Consider the following 18740-nt stretch of genomic DNA (forward strand, 5'->3'; position numbering starts at 1 on the left):
ATTTTGATTCAGTAGGTCTGAATTTCTGGTGAGGCCAGTAATCTGCATTTTCCATCAAACTTCCAGGTGATGCCAGTAATAATGGCATATGCACTTCATGTAGCAAGAGTTTAGAGCACTAGGGGTGGAAGCTACTGAATGAGCACTGGGGAAAGAAAGGAGGGAGAAGACTGACAGAGAGAGAAGAGGGCACAGATGTGGGTTCTGATGAGGCAAGCAAGATATGGAAATCTTTCCTCTTCATTGTGTAGCACCCCTTTCTTATGACTTCTCAAGCAGTTAGAAAAGTCTTGTATTAACTCAAAACTAAATAGTGCCGTTTGATTTTTTTGTCCGGAAATTGGTAAAGGGACTGGCATTTGCACCCAGGTTTTCAAGGGGAAGAATTCAGTGTAAGATGCAGAGCCAAATACAGAGAACAGAAGAAGCAAGAATTTTGGAAAGGACTTTGTACTCTGAAGGATCATGAAATTGGAGAGTTAAGCAAAGTCTACCTAAATCTCCCAGAGATCAGGAGGCCCTCGTTGACATCTGGATTATAATAATGTAATAATCACAGTTCGTGCATACCATATGCCAGACATTACACCTTATGTAAATTACCCCATTAATCCTCACAACAACCCAGTGACGCATTATATCATTTTATAAAGGAGGGAACTGAGGTTCATGTCGTGCTCAAAGCCATACAGTCAGTAGGTTTCAAAGTGAGTATTTTAGCCTTGGTCTTGATGAATTTAAAGAGATTCCGATTCTTATTTACCAAAGATAAGAAAGCTTGAAAGGAGAGGTGGGAAAAGTGTGAAACACGTAGACTAAAGTTGAAAAGAAAATGATTCAGAAATGACATAAGCACAGATCTTCATATTGTTCTAATATTTTTCCACCTATGTTTGTTTGGACATGAATCAACTGACATTTTGAATTTTGACAGACTGTAGACATACCATGCAGTAATACTCACTTTACAGACTAATTTTAAAAGGTGAAATCTAAAGGCGAGAGCTACACTGAAATAAAATTCCTAAGAGAATCTTTATTCCACTATCCTCAATCCCCTGGTACTGCTGACATTTAAGACCAGCTTTTGGAAACTCAAGAGAAATAGCTTAGCTGCATTCTTCTAAGTTGGAATGTGAGTATAAACTGCTGTAGGTATTCTTTCTACTTAATGCTTTTTAATTTCAGCTTTTCCTTTAGTTGACATTGAGCCATCACTATACTTCAGATGTACGATTTGGGGTCACTTTTGTCCCCATTGCAAGTGCGAGTCCTTGACCATAAAAGAGAGGAGGTACCCATACTTCCTTATGAAGGAGAATTTTCTGACACTACAGATACAGTGTCCATCAGGAGAACATTGGAGAAGGGCTCCCAGCTACAACAGTTTTGAGATTTTCTATATTACAAAAAATAAGCACATGGCAGTGAACACAACAGTGCTGGTCATCTGGTCAATCAAAATCTATTGCTAAGGTGGGAAACTGAAAAACAGGACTCAAATTCAGGAAGGGGGTGTCTAAGCTGGAAATTCTTAGACTTTTTCCATCTATCTGCAAGCATCTTCATTCAAAGGCACAAGGACAAAACGTTTCTATGAAGATTGTCTACGAAAGTTCACCAAGAAGTCCATAAAGATGGATTTGACTAAAATTTAAAGTCACAGATAAAGCTTAACTAGCCAGCTCCATGAAGAGCAGTGGGGGAGGACAAATAACTTCCTGATGCCTTCCTTCTCTACTCTGACCGCTTGATCTGTGTCTCAGTCAACACATAAGTCATGATTCTACACTTAGCCCTCGAAGCTCCAGCAAGAATCAACTAAGCCTGCTCATCCTACCAATGTTTCAACTATTCAGGGTAACTATTTCTGAGGCTATGGTGTTCCATTTTCCATTTAGTTCCCAAGCACAGGACACTCCAAAACAGATATAGAAATGATGTATGATGATGATGATGTCCAAGGATAACCAAAATTCCACCATGATGAGAGTAAGTTGGTAGGCATGCACTTGCTTCAGGGCAACCAGAAGTTTCAACTTGTAGTTGTAAAAACAAGGAGCCAGAAAGATTAAAACTGCAGTAATGATGTGCTTGATATACATACACCTGGTCATTTCTTCACATAGCTTTAAATGAATACAAATACAATATAAATGTGGAGGAAGAGTAGTCCCTATATGTAACCATTGTTAAGGAAATGAATGCTTGACAAGGAAATGGAAAAGACATTTAGAATTGGTCCCAATGAGAATAGTCTAAGTTTCCCATATTCCTACCTCCAGGTCATCTGACGCACACTTCTTTCATTACAATGAACACATTTATTTTAAAACTAATCATCCTTTCCCTCTCATGTCCTTCAGTGTTTCCACTTCCATGATTTGTTTTCTTTTTTTGTGGACTACTATATTGTTATGGTCATAGATCCCACTGTGAAACATCAATTACTTTGAAATCGAAACAGCATCTAATGTGAATAGTAAATTAAGTGATATTATTGACTGAAATCTAACTAATTCAACAGTATAGTACATTTTTAAAATAGAAAAGACATTAGAAAATGATAAAATTTTGATTTTTAGATGCAGGATTATTAATTTTTATAAATGTTATTTTTTAAATAAAAGCAGAAACAGCAACTATCAATCACCATCATTTATGATCATTTTAAGCGAAAAAATTTGCAACATTGCAACAAGAAATCCCAGAAATGAAACAGAATGTGCCAACAAAGCCATCCCTTTCAAGAGATCTTAAATCTTCTTGACTAGGGACTTGAATTTTCTTCACAGTTCAATCTCATTTCTCAAATCTGGATCTATTTTAATTTTTGTTTCTGCCACACACACACACACACACACACACACACACGTACATATATATATATTCACATATATGATACATACATAAGATATATACATAAATCTTAACTGTCACTTCCCACCCCAACTACTACCCACTTCCAGTCAGATACTTTTTTAGGGGTAGGTTTTCATTCAATGTTTGGAATCTCCCATTCTACTTTTCCCATCTTTAGGATAAATACAAGTTTATTTATTTATTTATTTATTTATTTATTTATTTTTAATTTTTATTTTGAGACAGAGCCTTGCTCTGTTGCCCAGGCCAGAGTGCAATGGTGCAATCTTGGCTCATCGTCACCTCTGCCTCCTGAGTTCACGCAATTCTCCTGCATCAGCCTCCCCAGTAGCTGGGATTACAGGCATGCATGACCACGCCCGGCTAATTTTTTTATTTTTAGTAGAGACGGGGTTTCACCCTGTTGGCCAGTCTGGTCTCAAACTCCTGACCTCAGGAGATCCACCTGCCTCATCCTCCCAAAGTGCTGGAATTACAAGCATGAGCCACCATTCCCGGCCAAGTCTACTGTCTTTTATATGAAACTTTTGGGGCCAGCTATGTTGGGCAATTCATGACTTTTCAGATATTGGAAGAATACTATGGTGCATACACTGTAAATTTTACAACAGGATCTCTGCCTACATATTTCTTCACACTAAACGGGATAAATTGAAACCACAGATAGCCTCACATCAGTTTGAAATATGTTTTCCCACTGTTGGGGATCATAAAGTTCTAATCTGAGAAACAGATGCCCCTATATTAGCTAATATGAACCCTATGGTTAGGGAAACAAAATGATTTATGGGTCTAGGGTTCAGGGCCTAGCTAGCATGGCAAATTTGCAGATTCCTACTGCTCTGAACTTCCAAACAATAGGATTTATCAGATTCCTACTAACTAATTTACGACCGAGACCACTGCAACTCTGATTGGACATAGTATGGGCCTTATAAACATTCTCTTCTGATAAGTGATTACAGACCTTAAGCAAATTTTAGCCAGCTTATAGAGGCTGCACAGAAACTGTCTTTGTGTCATACAGTTCACCTTTTGATGTAAAGAGCCAAATTCCACCTCATTTGAGTGCTAAGACCCTGTCCCAAAGTGAACATGGGATGTTACATATATGTTTACCCATTGGGCATGCGTTCTTCTCCTCTGATAAATATGTATAGCTTTTCTTCCAAACTTGCTGAATATGTATGATTATATTTTGTAATATGGACCCCCTGAGGTATAAGACCCAACCTGTCCTTCCCCTATTCAAAGAGGGAGCACCTTTGGCTCCTGCCAGAGACCTTCTCTTCCCAGTTTGAAAACTAATATCGACAATAAAGCTCTTCTTTCTACTATTTAGCCATCCTGGTGGTCTTTTGGATGATAAAACAAAACCCCCAAATATGGTGCTTTGACATGCTGAACTCAAGAATCAGCCTCAAGGTCTCTCTCTGACTTTTCCCTGCCTCTCTGTCTCTCTGACTCTCATTGTTTCCTGAAGCACCAGGAGGAATTCCCTCTGGAATTTCCTTATCTAACTAAGAAAACTCCTTTCCAAAAAAAATGCAATTATCTTAAGATTCCCTTCCCTTGGAATCTCATCAAATAACCAGGAAAGATTAACCACCCAGAAGAGACTGGGAGTTCTCACCATGTCAGGACTGCCTTTTCATCTATTCTTTCCAGGGTAGTTCAGAAATTACCTGGGAGGTCCAATCTGCATTACAAGACAACCTTTGTTCACAGTGACATTCTGCCCCTCACCTTACCACCACTTTCCCCAGAACTCAGAAAAACTTTGTTTCAGGCCATTGTTCTTTGGGCCCAGTTTCCCCGGGCAATCATTTACTCCTACACCCCCATCTCTCTTTCTATGAAGAAGGGTATATAAGCATCTGGACCTCATTGGGTTATTGGGTAATCACACTCCTATGATTTTTTTCCCCTCTGCACATAAAGTAAGTTTTATATGCATTTTTTTCTCCAAATAATCTACCTTTTCTCAGTTCATTTCCAGTGAACCTTCAGCAGGTGGAGAGGAAGTGTCCCTGTGCCCTTGAGTTTGCTACAAATATATGAAAAGAAAAAAAAAATACTTCTGAGAGTTTGTTGTATTTTGAAATTGAGGATTTGGGGTGGTTGATGGGCCTTATGGTGTGCAAAATTCTATAAATTATTAATAGAGGAATAGAGTTTTTGGGAGAATTTGACTTTTTGTTAAAGATGGTTTACTTTTCTACTTTTGGAGACAGCATAGAGACAATTTTTTAGGCAGCATAAAGAAGGATGGAGTAACTCAAGTAAGCAGTTGAGAACAAGCCAGAAAAAATTAAGCAAAAATGTGGGTGGAGGTGGGGGTTGGAGTAGGGGTAGAGGGGAAAGAAAGCCTACATTGAAGAGAATAAAGAAAACTATTGGCTGATTGGAAAATAAGCTTATTAAGGAGAAGATGATAGAAGCTGGAAACAAAATAAAGATTTCTTTGTATCTTTGAAAACATACTCAAGACATTTTCATATTACTTTTGAATACACATTATAAATCTAGATAAAAGAACAGTCACACAATCCTGGTCACCTATTAATTGTCCCGGTTTGTAAATTTTTCAGTGTTCCCTAAGTTTTTAAGAAGAAGATGCACTTAGGCTTCTTTCTAGTTGAGAAACCAAGAAGTCCTTTGGGATTTGGAGGTTAGTGAGCTCTGGATGCTCTAGGCATTCTTTGTTAAGGGTCCTGCAATAATTATCATGGTAATGATTGAGAGGTGGGAGAAAAGTTCCCGAAATTGTAAATATAAGAAAAGCCCGGGCGTTTTTATTTTATATTAGGTTCGTTTTCATTTGACACTAACTCGATTGTTTCTTACACCCAAAGTGTTGCTGCAGTCAACATGTGTTCAACGTATGGAGAGATGTGGTTGGGGGAAAATAATTTTTATCAACCAAAAGTATGAAATCTTGCAACACTGAGGATTGTGTTTCATAAAAGAGAGAACGTGTTTCTTGCATTCTTCAACTCTTAACCACTGTCTTCGGAGTCTCACCAAATTTTTGGGATGACTAAAGATCTGGAAACATCGCCCTCCCCACTAATCTATTCAGTAAATTATTTCTTTTATAGAAAAGATGGAGATGAGTCAAAGAGCTACGAAAGACAGATAACCCACAAATCACATACTGAACCAGGCAATTAACAGAATTTCAATTTCAAGAGGTGTTTAGTCCTCACATATAGGGGGAAAATATGGTGCATCTATTTAAGAACAGGACGATGTCCTATTGTGCTGAATCCTTAGACCTTAGATGTTCAATAAATATTTGTAGATTGCTTAGTTTCCCATTCAGGAAATATACACATCACTTTTCCTATTGCAGGTCCTGGGCTAGATCTTGCTAAGGACAAGGACATCTTAATACCCAGGAGGGAAATTAGATCCAGCTTGGCATAATGCAAAGTGGAATTAATAAAGGTTTTAGCCAACACCCAAAAGGCAGAGCAGTGGAGACGCAAGTAAGATTTACTTCATATTTTGCAGTAGCTCTCATTTCCTTTTTAGCGCTTGCGTTTTCAGAGCAGATGCCCTTCATGGGGGGGGGGGGGGGGGCAAAAGCAGGGGAGCCCGGAGAACAGAAGTGGCAGCAGGCTAGCGGAGAAGTGAGGAAATAGGTAAAACCAGGGGACTCCTGGGCCCGTCCTGGTTTTGAAAAGAGGACGAAATGCATTTAGTCACTTTTCTTCTCCTTCCTCCAAATCTCTCAGGATGTGAAATTGGCCGGGGAGGGGCGTGTTACATCACTGAGACAGAGGACCTGTCCTTGCTCCAAGAGGCACAGCTTAGGAAACCTAGGAATCCACTTCTGGCGCCTTCTAGAAAACGGCCCACTCTTGCTCCCTAAGAAAAGGAAACCCACGTGACTGGGCGAAGGGGGAGAGCCCGGCGACCTGGAGTCAGCGAGGCTGGGGGCCGGGCCAGGGTCGGGCGAGGGCCGGGCGGGGCGCGGGGCTGCTTCAAGGAACTGCCGCGCGCTTGGGGGCGCGGGCTGGCACCGGGCTCCGCCCGCGGGCCAGAGGCGGGGTAGGGGCGGGACAGGCGCGAGCCTCCGGCACTGGGAACTGGAGCCTAAGCTACTAAGTGCTGGCCCTCCGCCCCTCCCCGTTCGGCACCGCCTCCCGCAGCCCGGGGAGGGGCCGGGGCGGAGCGAGCCCGGCCGAGCCGGGCGGAGCGGGCGCGGGCGCCGGCAGAGCGCGGCGCAGGGCCGGCAGCGAAGGTCCGGGGTGGAATCGACGTCGCTGCGGCTGCCGACGACCCCCACCCGGCCGGCCGCCTCCGCAGACCCACCTTGGCCGCGCGGCAGGGGGCGCGCAGAGCCCCGAGGGAGCGAGTCCCCGCGCGTGGCGGCTCAGCGGCTTCCCCCCTTGAGAGGTCCGGCTCCCGGCTCTCCGGACCCGCCTGGCGTCCTCGCCTGCGGCGGGGCAGTAGACAGCGGCTCCCAGGAATGGCTTCGGCGGGCAGCGGCATGGAGGAGGTGCGCGTGTCGGTGCTGACCCCCTTGAAGCTGGTCGGGCTGGTGTGCATCTTTCTGGCGCTGTGTCTGGACCTGGGGGCGGTGCTGAGCCCGGCCTGGGTCACGGCTGACCACCAGTACTACCTGTCGTTGTGGGAGTCCTGCCGGAAACCCGCCAGCTTGGACATCTGGCACTGCGAGTCCACGCTCAGCAGCGGTGAGGGCCCGGCGCGCCGCGACCCCTGCCTCCCGCCCCGGACTGCCTCGCGTCCCGCTGCCAGGACAGTCACCACCTGTCCCCACCTCCCCGCGTTCCCTGCCCTGGCCCGTCCCACCCCGTCCAGGCCCTTCTCGGATCCTGGGGCTCCAGCCACCTTCCTGGCCTCCACCCCTCTTCCCTCCACATCCCTGGTCGCCAAACCTAAAGCGACAGCCCACGCCCTCTCCCTCCCCCGTGGCCATTCCTCCTGTTCTGGAGTAACACGTACGCTATTTTGGGTATTTGTTATCATTTGAGGCGAGAGCCATGTGGCTGTGTAAAAAATGCGACGCCTTCCACACCCCCGTTAAAAAAGAAGCAGGCAAAAACTCCCCAACTCCACCGAGATGCTGCGGGGGTTCTCTGTTCGGTCTTCCCCACTCTTTTTTCCCTCCTCTCTCGAGGACGAATTTGCCTAGTGTTCACATTTCTGCCGGTTTCACTCCCCCTTATCTGCGTTTTCACCAATGTATTTCCGTTTGGATTTTATTTCCTTACGTTTTTGATGGATATGAAGAGTTGGGAGAGGGACAGGCTTATTTTCCTTTCCTTTTTTGGTGACGCCGCCGTTGACTGCGAGTTGCCTTTCTTTCTCTGCCACTCTGAGTAACTCTTCTCTCCTCCAGACCTTTCTTTTCTCCATGAGCTACTCACAGATGCCTAGAAAGTTGTGCTTTATTCCGCCAGCGCTGAAAGCTGCAAATGGATAAGATGGGGGTGGTAAGTGGAGAATAAGGTAGCTACTGAGGTTACCAGTCCCAGGGGGCTTTACTGCTTTACGCCCTCCCTGACCCTCCAGTTGCCTTCCCTGGCGCCCCAGTTATGCCCTTAGCAGAAATCTGTCAACTTATGATTTCTTGCTACAAATCCCTTCCTTTCTAATTTTGATTCTTCAACTGCTGGTGTCAGCGCAGAGAAAGGGGAATAAAGGGAGAGGACCTGCCGGCGGTTTTCTTTCTTTCTTTCTCTCTCTCTCTCTTTCTCTCTCTCTCTCTCTCACACACACACACTCACACACACCCACACACACACATAGACACCTGAGAAACTCATTACATTCCTTCCAGTTTCATGTCTTCTCGGGACTATTTATAAAGCTTTCCTGGAAACGTTTCAAGTTGTAACAAAGTTGAAATAGCACAAAAAGCCACAAAAATCTGATTTTCCTTTGTCTTTGGCTTCCTGTTATAACACAGATTAGTTCATTTGATTAAGTTTCTTCTGTAAATTTAATTTTGTGTTTAAAAAAGGCTTTTTCTTTGACACTACCTCAAAATTCCCATTGAAGGGTTTCCTCTTTGTTGGTTAATTCACTGTGGAGGGAACTGGTTGGCAGCAGGAGGTCAACATTTAGGTCCTTCAGTTCTTTCAGGGTTGGCTGTTTACAACTAAAGATAAAATAAATCGGCAGAATTTCTTTCTTCGGTAACCAGGGGATCCAAATAAACTTTGGCGAAAATATCTCCTTTCCCCTCTTCAATAATAAAATTTATGTAGGAATGACAGCTTCTGCACGTCTCCTTAGCAACGTGAATGTTTTGCCCCTTTCTCTCTGTCTCCTGAAATAATAGCCCCCTGATTGCATAAAGACTTTTCAGATAGGTTAGAGAAACCAGTTTCAACTCACATTTGCTTTTTAGGCCACTATCCATTTTTCTTGGCCAGGAATGTAGGGAATGGGGAGAAGCCAGCTCGAGTTTGTAGAGCAACATACAGTGTTTGCTAACCTTTTCTTAATTGCCTCCATACCCATTTATCTCAGCTTTTTTCCTCTCTAGTCAAGGAAGTATGGAGACACAAGCCTAATGCAAATATAGCGGTAATATCACTCTGCAACGTACAAATCAAAGGCAGGCCCAGTTTGGGATTTTTCCCCGTTTATTCTACCCCCTTGCTGAAAGTCATAGCCCAGTGTATATTTCTATGTGTGTTTCTGAAAATCAGCTTTCATCTTATCTTGCCTTAAAAAATAGTTTTCAGCCCAGATAAAGTAGAATTCATAAGCAAATGGGTAAAAAGTAGAGATGGTTTTGTTAGAGGTTTTCTGGAACAAGTTCTTGACTTTCTGTATATATAATAGCAGTTCATTTTTTGCTCTCCACGGCGATGGTGGGACACAGGGCGGGGGTGGAGGAAAGGAAACAAGATATGGAAAATTGCTCTGTGTCCCCACTTTACAAAATGTGCTTTCTTGTGTTATGTGAACTTGAAGCTTCTCTCCACTAGTGTTTTGAAAGGAAGGGGAATGCCCGAATCAAAACCAGCAGTGCTTTTCTTGTCTGTTCCAAAGGGCAAGCAGCTTTTTTCATTCTGTTTGCTGTGTGGAGTAGCAGAAAACAGGGAGGGAAATGTCTTCTGTGAAGATTTTAAGAGATCCACATCTTTGTCTTTCAAAATAAATTACCTTGGGAGGAACCACCAAGGACAATTTTACTGAAGGGCCTTCACCAGGATATTTAAGGCTTAATTAAAAATGTTTGTCTTAATTAGAATTAAAACTGCTGTGAAAAGGCAGGCCTGTATTTACTGAAGGAGCATTTCAGGAATGTTTCTACTCACAATAGTATGCCCTACTTAGACCCAGTTTCCACTGAAACTTTCCCCTAAGCCATTATTTTTAAACTTGCATTTTAATTTTGGTACCAAATGTGCATCGTTTGCTGTTTCTAACCTGTTTTATGATTTTAAGCAAAAGTAGAACCATGCCTCTTGTGTTCTGGTGTATTGAAGGTTGCGTCAGCTCTTCTAGTACGAACCAGTAATCCGGTTGTCAGTCAGCCGTAATGCTTTTCTCTGGTGTCCCAATTCAATGTATGGAGGACAGTTGAGGCACTCATCTTAAGTTCTAAGTGTTCCAAAAAGACATATGAGAAAGCGGCTAATTGACTGTGATTAATGGTAGAAAGAAAAAAAAAAAATAAAGTGTGCTTGTTAGGAAGTTTAGAATACGCAGTACTCACATGGCTGCCGGCCACAGAATTCTTTCTTAGAATAGTTTTCCCCAGTACTGTTTTGGGGAACCTTTTAATAAACCTTAAGTCTTACACAAATTATAGTAATATTTTACACTTCTGCTTAGTCACATTTAGTTTGCTAACTTTATTTCTAGGACATAGTTGCTAGGGTTTCACAGCAATTACAAGAATCCTTAGTGTAAATAGGAAAGGCACAAGTGTATACAGAATGCTGGTGCCCTAAATTTGATATCAAATGTGCTGTATAACCTCTAAGGAGACTTTACATTTCTTCTTTAAAATGTGTAAATACATAGCTATTTCATATAAAGCATATTGCTTTTTGGTGTCTGCAATTTGTTGACTAAGCAAAAAGCAAGGACATACAGATGGCCAAATGAACACTTTTACTAACAGTAATTTAGGGATATAACAAATTCATTTTTTCTGTTTTTTCATCCACAAAATACTTGATCAAATAGTACCTTTTTCAAGGGATATTGTTAACATCATTCACATACTATCCTAAAAATAGCTGCATTTGTAACATGAGTCACTGGTAGTTTTGAAATGGCAGTATACCGTATGCTAATCACAGGTGAATATTATTATTTCTAATTGACAAGAAATTCTTTTTTGAGTGCTTTATATGTAGATCTTTTTTTAACTTCAGTATAAAAAGCTACTTTAAAAGGAATTTATAAGAAAGCCTATCTTAGGTGTTAAAGATAAATGGAACTGCCTAACCACCTGCAAATCTTAGCAAATCTGAGATATAGTGATTCTGAGTTCAAACATGTTTCATCTGTTCATATTTTGCATTTATTCCTTAATTCAAAAACACAGTTTCATTAGGAAACCTCACAATGTGATTTGCTCCACGGAAGGTTCAGCTTGTTGCTTGAAATGTGTTGGTATTGATGCATTTTTACAAATAGCCCAGCAAGCCTGGAAGTCACCGTCGTTATACCCACTTCTAACTTCCTTGAAAAGAACGTAAGAAGAATGAATGCAGTTTTCTTTAACCTAGGCAGCATAGACGGGTGGACAGTTAGGAGTACCAGAGAGCACCGAAACTTTCTCTACTGATAAGCCAGAGAAAACCAAGTATAACTTATTTCAAGATATTCCTGATGGCTTTCTGTTAATGTCTTTTAGATTTTCAAGTTCATTAGATTTACTTTTACAAAGGACATTTTAATTTGTGAACAGATATAATTTCTCTTTTGCTCACATTCTTAGAAGGATTATAATCCCCCAGGGAGCCACTTAGATGAGTCTTGGCAGCTAAGGGATTTGATGGGTGTGGGAAAAGCCTGGCCTTTAATAAAACATTTCAAAACCAAACAAAAACAAACAAAAGCATATCTCAAGCAATAGATTTCACCTGCTGTCGGGAATACATTTCAAGAAATTTCCTGCAAGTTTTTGTTTAATAGTAAGACCGCTTACAGAGACCATAGGTATAATCAGTGCTACTAGACATGTTAGTGAAAGGGATATAGACGCTTCAAAATATGTCTCTGGAATACCTAACCTAAATACCACAGCAGGGAGCTCCCTGAACCTCTTCTGGTTCTGAGGGCTGCCCCCAAATAACTAACTGAATAAATAAATAAATACCACAACAAACTTCCATGTGAGCTATGCTAAATTATAATGTAATTCTGTGTCACAGTAGAGTAGTATTTTGGAGAATTCACGAGACACTGGATTCTAACTGACCTGAACTTGGCCACTTACCAATCATGTGACCTCATACAACTTAATGTCTGGTTTATCATAAAGATTAAATATAGGAAAGTGTCTGTTTGTTAGTGTTATGTTTCTTCCTGGTTATATATTCAGTAAAACCCAGTGATACTTTTTTCAATAATTGAAGATTTTTCCCCTTTAAGGAGTAAAGTCTCTGCATTGCATAATGCATTGCAGAATGAAGTACCTTGTTAATTTTAAATTTAAATTTTGATATACATTACCTAGCATGTAACAATGCTCTTGGTTGATCACAAATCTATTATCCTTTTATTCAGTACTATTACAGGCCAGACACCTCAGTTATCCCCAATGTCACAATAAACTTGCAAGGTAGCTAAAGTTATCTGTATATATTATTGAGGAAACTTTGGATTTTTGTTAAGATTACCAAGGTCTCAATTAACTGGTAGTAAAGACAGATTCTTACCAAGAGTATTCCAGTTGCTAATGCCGGGAAACTAACCACAACACAAGTTAGTCGTATAAAATAGCCATTTTATTATACTCATGAATTCTGTGGGTCAGGAATTCAGATAGGACATAATGAGGATGGATGTCTGGAGCCCTTGCTGAAGATAGCTTGAATGGCTAGGAACCGAAACGTCTGGAACTGTAGGGTCATTTTCCAAATGATTTCGCTCACAGGTCTGGCACCTTGGTGGGGAAAGCCGTGAGATACTGAGCAAAGCTGTGACTCTCCCTGGAATGCCTACAGGTGGCCTTTCTAGCATTGTGGTCTTAGGATAGTTGGAATTCTTACAAATGAAGTGAGTCCCGCAGGGCAAGAGTCATAAAAGAGCCAGACTCTCCGAACTAGGCTGAGAAATCACACATCTCTTCTACCACATTCAGTTGGTTACAAAGGAGCCATATGGCCAGCTTGGATTTAAGGGAAGGACAATTGAATGCCACCTTTTGATGGAGCAGTGGCAAGGTCACGTTGTAGAAGAGAATGTGGGATAGGAGTTGCTGTTGGGCTATGTTTGGAGCATACAGTCTGACGCTGAGTCTAAATGCAAATCTGCATTCTTTATTGCCTTTGAAGAACAACAACAACAAATAGCCAACCAGCTTGTCTGTGCTTTGTAGCTTCTGTACTTAAGAACTTTGAATTGATTATATAAATAATGTCTGACTGGGACAGAAACTTCCCTCAGCCAGCGTATGGCTTTCATGACTGGTTACTTGTACTTTGGATAGGAGAGGGAATGAACTCAAGAACGTAACTTTTCCACAAACAGAGAGATACATATAAAACCTTCCAGAATCTTTGGTTTAGTCTCACACAACCAAGGCTCAAACCGATTATGAATCTGGACTGTAATTTGCTACTTTATGTTGTATGATAAGATTTTACTCTTTTTTTAGAAAGTTGTGAATGCATCTGATGATATGCTTGGTACATGAACACTAAAACATTAAGATTCCAGACAGGAGCCAAGTTTTATAGTGCCAGAGAAGTGTTGGAGTTAGAGTTATTTTTTGTTTGTTTCCTTTTCCTTTGTTTTAATAACATAACTCTTCTCTTGACTACTGTCCATGTATTGAATCACAGAGTTGTAACATGTTTAAAATAGACAAGATTTTTAACATAACCCAGTCTAATCACATTTATTACATGATTAAGGAAAATGAGGAAGGATACAATGTTAAAGACTCAATAGAGAGGATACATTTTGCCATAGTATTTTTGGAGGGTTGGTTTTTAAAATGTTCTGTAATATTGTAGGTAACTGTCAGTTGGTGTTTGAAAGATTGTTGAATGATGTCATGTATGGCAGTTTGGATGAAGAGGTGAAGGACTGCATGTGAAATAGCTGCCCACTTTTTGTAAGATTATCATCCATGATTTGAATTCACATAGAATTAAAGTCTGAAAATAGAATTATATGTGTTGACAAGTACATTTCAGATGTTTATTACCATCAAATTTACTTTTTAACCATGACTAGTGCTTAAAAATAAACACCTCTACTTTAAGTTTCTCCATGATGGGGTACGTTAAAACAACGGCTTGGCTGGGCATGGTGGCTCACGCCTGTAATCCTAGCACTTTGGGAGGCCGAGGTGGGTGAATCATGAGGTCAGGAGTTCGAGACCAGCCTGACCAACATGTTGAAACTCTGTCTCCACTAAAAAAACAAAAAATTGGCTGGGCGTGGTTGCGGGCATCTGTAGTCCCAGCTACTCAGGAGGCTGAGGCAGGAAAATAATTTGAACCTGGGAGGCAGACGTTGCAGTGATCCAAGATCGTGCCACTGTACTCCAGCCTGGGCGGCAGAGCAAGACTCCATCTCAAAAACAATTTGAAAAAGCTGAATTTGTTTTAACTTTTATTTTAGGTTCAGGGGACATGTGCAGGTTTGTTATGTAGGTAAACTCATGTCACTGGCGTTTCTTGTACAGGTATTAAGCCTAGTACCCAATAGTTATTATTTTTCCTGATCCTCTCCCTCCTCCCACCCTCAACCCTCAAGTTGACCGCAGTGTCTGTTATTCCCTTCTTCGTGTTCATGAGTTCTCATGATTTAACTCCCACTAATAACTGAGAACATGCTGTATTTGGTTTTCTGTTCCTGCGTTAGTGTGCTAAGGATAATAGCCTACAGCTCCTTCCATGTTCCCACAATATGCATGACCTTGTTTTTTGTTTTTGTTTTTGTTTTCTGGCTGCATAGTATTCCATGGTGTATATGCACCACACTTTCTTCACCCCATCTGTCATTGATTGACATTCAAATTGATTCCAAGTCTGCTATTGTGAGTTGTGCTGCAGAGAACATTCTCCTGCATGTGTCTTTATGGTAGAACAATTTCTGTTCTTTTGAGCGTATAGCCGGCAATGGGATTGCTGGGTTGAATGGTAGTTCTTGTTTTAGGTCTTTGAGAAATCGCCGTACTGCTTTCTACAATGGTTAAACTAACATACATTCCCACTAACTGTGTATAAGTGTTCCCTTTTATCCAAAACCTTACCAGCATCTGTTAGTTTTTTGACTTTTTAATAGAAGCCATTCTCCATGGGGTGAGATGGTATCTCATTGTGGTTTTGATTTGCATTTCTCTAATATCAGTGATGTTGAGCTTTCTATTCATATGCCTATTGGACACATGTATGTCTTCTTTTGAAAAGCGTCTGTTCATGTCATTTGCCCATTCTTAATGGGGTTGTTTATTTTTCTCTTGTAAATTCGTTTAAGTTCTTTACAGATGCTGGCTATTAGACCTTTGTCAGATGTATAGCTTGCAAATATTTTATCCCATTCTGTAGGTTGTGTACTCTGTTGATAGTTGCTTTTGCTGTGCAGAAACTCTTAACTTTAATTGATCCAATTTTTCAATTATTGCTTTTGTTGCAATTGCTTTTGGTGTCTTTGTTATGAAATCTCTGTCCATTCCTGTGTCCAGGATGGTATTGCCTACCTTGTCTTCTAGGTTTGACAACGTAGTTTATAGTTTATGGTTTTGGGTTTTACATTTAAATCTTTAACCCACCTTGAATTGATTTTGTATGTGGTGTAAGAAAGGGGTCAATCTTCTGTATATGCCTAGCCAGTTATCCCAGCATCATTTGTTGAATAGGGAGTCTTTTCTCCATTGCTTGTTTTTGTCAATTTTGTCAAAGTTCACATGGTTGTAGGTGTGCAGCCTTATTTCTGGGCTCTCTGTTCTGTTCCATTGGTCTATATGCCTGTTTTTGTACTACTAGTACCATGCTGTTTTAGTTACTGTAGCCCTGTTGTATAGTTTGAAGTCAGGTAATGTGATGCCACCAACTTTGTTCTTTTTGTATAGGATTGCCTTTGCTATTCGGGCTCTTTTTTTGGTTCCATATGAATTTGAAAATAGGTTTTCTAGTTATGTGAAGAATGCCATAGGTAATTTGATAGGAATAGCATTGAATCTGTAGATTCCTTTGGGCAGTATGGCCATGTTAATGCTATTGATTCTTCCTATCCATGAGCATGGAATGTTTTTCCATTTGTTTGTGTCTTCTGTGCTTTATTTGAGCAGTGTTTTATAATTATCCCTATAGATATTTCTCCCCCCTGGTTAGCCGCATTCCTAGATATTTTATTTTATTTTTATTTTTTTGTGGCAATTGCAAATGGGATTCCCTTCCTGATTTGGCTCTCGGCTTGGCTAACAATAGCTTAATTTTAAATTGAATAAGAGTTCCCAAAATTATGTGGAAGTCAGCTATGTTAAGTTTCTTAAATTGATTAAATGAATATTAATTTTTCATTCAATAACTTAATTGCATTCTGGCTTTATTAAAAATATGTATTAATTTATCAAAAAAGATTGAATGTTCTTTCAGCAGAATTGCAACCTCTCACATTAAAGGCACTGACAGTTAAATTTTACTAATCTTTTCAAACTATTGGTTCACCTCCCTTGAAAATTAGACAAAGACACCTTTCCTTAACATTTTTACTCTGAGGTTTATGTGTGATTTGGGGACACTTGTAGATCATCAATTTTCTATTCTAATCATGAACACCAAGGACTCTCACTTAAAAATGTATAACGAAACATCCATGCTCTTCCAAAGAACCGGGAAAAAATATCTATATTACCTTTGTCTCTATCAGCTTATTGACTGTTATGAGGTTTAAAATGATATTTTAATGAGCCATGTTTCAAAAGATCACAAATATTTATGCTTTCTGTTCAAAATGTATGTTTATTAGGCAAAACAATGTTAAAAAAATAGAAGTTGAGACCCCTGAATTACTTATTCTCTGTACATAAAAAGGGACAGACACAAAATAACTCAAATTTTCATCAAAGAAGATTTTATTGCCATCATGTTTAAGGTCCCTAAACCAAATATTCACCAGAATGCTGCCATGATGCTCTGTGAATGAAGCCTAGAATCTATTCTTAGCTCCTCTGGGAAATTTAAAGGGAGGTACATTCGAGTGCTTCCCTCTATTTTTCCATCTTCTCACTTGTACTCAATGAGTTAACTTCATTGAAACATAGTCATTGATTTTCTAGCAGGGGGTAGACATTATTCTGATACAAAGTCAGCCAGTTAGTCTGTGTTCCAGGCCTTGTGGAAGGTAGTGAGAATAAAATGATGAGTGAAACAAATGGTGTGTTTTAAACAAATTATTAATAATTAAATAAATGTGCAAAGTGCTGTGAAGGAGGAAACAAAGGTTCTATTTCTGCAGCGGGGCATTAAGAAGGAGCTGGTGGGAGTACTAGCTTTGCCAGTTTTATTCCTCTGTATTTACTAAAGGGATATCTTAATACTCATCGTGGCTGGCTGTCTGGCTTTCTTCATTCTACTCTTTGATTATTCTTAGCTCCCCTAAACCCATCACAGTAACTTTAGTTGCTTAGAGGAAGTTTCACCCACTCCTAATTCTGGAGTAGTAGGTTTTCTTTGTGCTTTTCAAAATAATCAAGTTTTCCTAGTTGTAACCTAATTCGGTTTTTATTCAAAGAGTGAAAAAAGAACAATGTTCAAAACACCAAAGTCATCACAACTTGGTAAAAATACCATGATTAGAAATTATTATTGAAAAATACCAGTACCTGTTAGATAACACTAGTTACCATCAAATGCTAATGAAAGCTTTCAAAGATGGTGTATGGTAAGAAACAGCAGTCATTAGAGCTGATAGTGTCTTTCTTTTTGTCCACATACTGGAACTTGCCTTCACAGCAAGGCTCTTTGCTAAATACTGTATTCAAATGGTTTTATTTGAGGAAACAACACCATATGTTACTGTGTTTAGATTATTAATTACATTTCCACTGAATTGTCTAAGATAGAATTCTATGAAGCAGCTAAAATGTTCCTTTATTTGTTAAAAATAAAAAGTATGTGTATTTTTTTTTTTCTAACATTAACATAAAACAGCTCCAAGATCTTGAATGAAATTGTCATTGTTAAACACTAGTAACCCGTCTGGCATTTTGGACAACTGAGATTTTCCAAAATTTGGCAAAATTAACATGCATTTTGGTCATTAGGGTAATTGCATCATCTGTTTGGATGGTTACCTGGGGTCATTTATGTCTGTAGTTTAAAATCAGGTTAGCACCATACTTTGGAGGCAGTCTGTATCTGTGAATGGGCCTAAAGGGTAGTATTCGAAATCAAATTGTTGCCAGCCTGATTACTACTATGTATACCTAACATAGTTGCTTTTGCAAACATCTATTTTGCTTTGTGTGTCACAACACACATAGTATTTATATTGTAAATGTATAAAATACAAATAGTTACTTGCCTTATATTGGATAGAAAGGCTGTATCCTCATATACAAAGAAATATTTCTTTGCCCAAGAAAAATTATAGGTTTGATATCAGTTGTTTTAATAAAAGAAGTGATCATTTAAATTATTGAAATTAGAATCGGAATTCATTTGGCTGCTTTT

The 18740-nt window shown here is 40.0% G+C and overlaps 1 protein-coding gene across 1 annotated transcript in view; it reads left to right on the top strand.

Annotated features, from left to right (window-relative positions):
* The first annotated feature begins 7065 nt into the window (after positions 1–7065).
* The window catches only part of TMEM47 (transmembrane protein 47), a 30634-nt gene continuing 18959 nt past the window's right edge, over positions 7066–18740 (top strand). The window contains exon 1 of the mRNA XM_003917552.2: positions 7066–7586. Coding sequence (XP_003917601.1) covers positions 7361–7586 — 226 coding nt within the window. The 5' untranslated portion in view covers positions 7066–7360. The remainder of the gene's footprint in view (positions 7587–18740) is intronic.

Source organism: Papio anubis, chromosome X (genome assembly GCF_008728515.1).
Source record: "Papio anubis isolate 15944 chromosome X, Panubis1.0, whole genome shotgun sequence".
Lineage (NCBI taxonomy): Eukaryota > Metazoa > Chordata > Mammalia > Primates > Cercopithecidae > Papio > Papio anubis.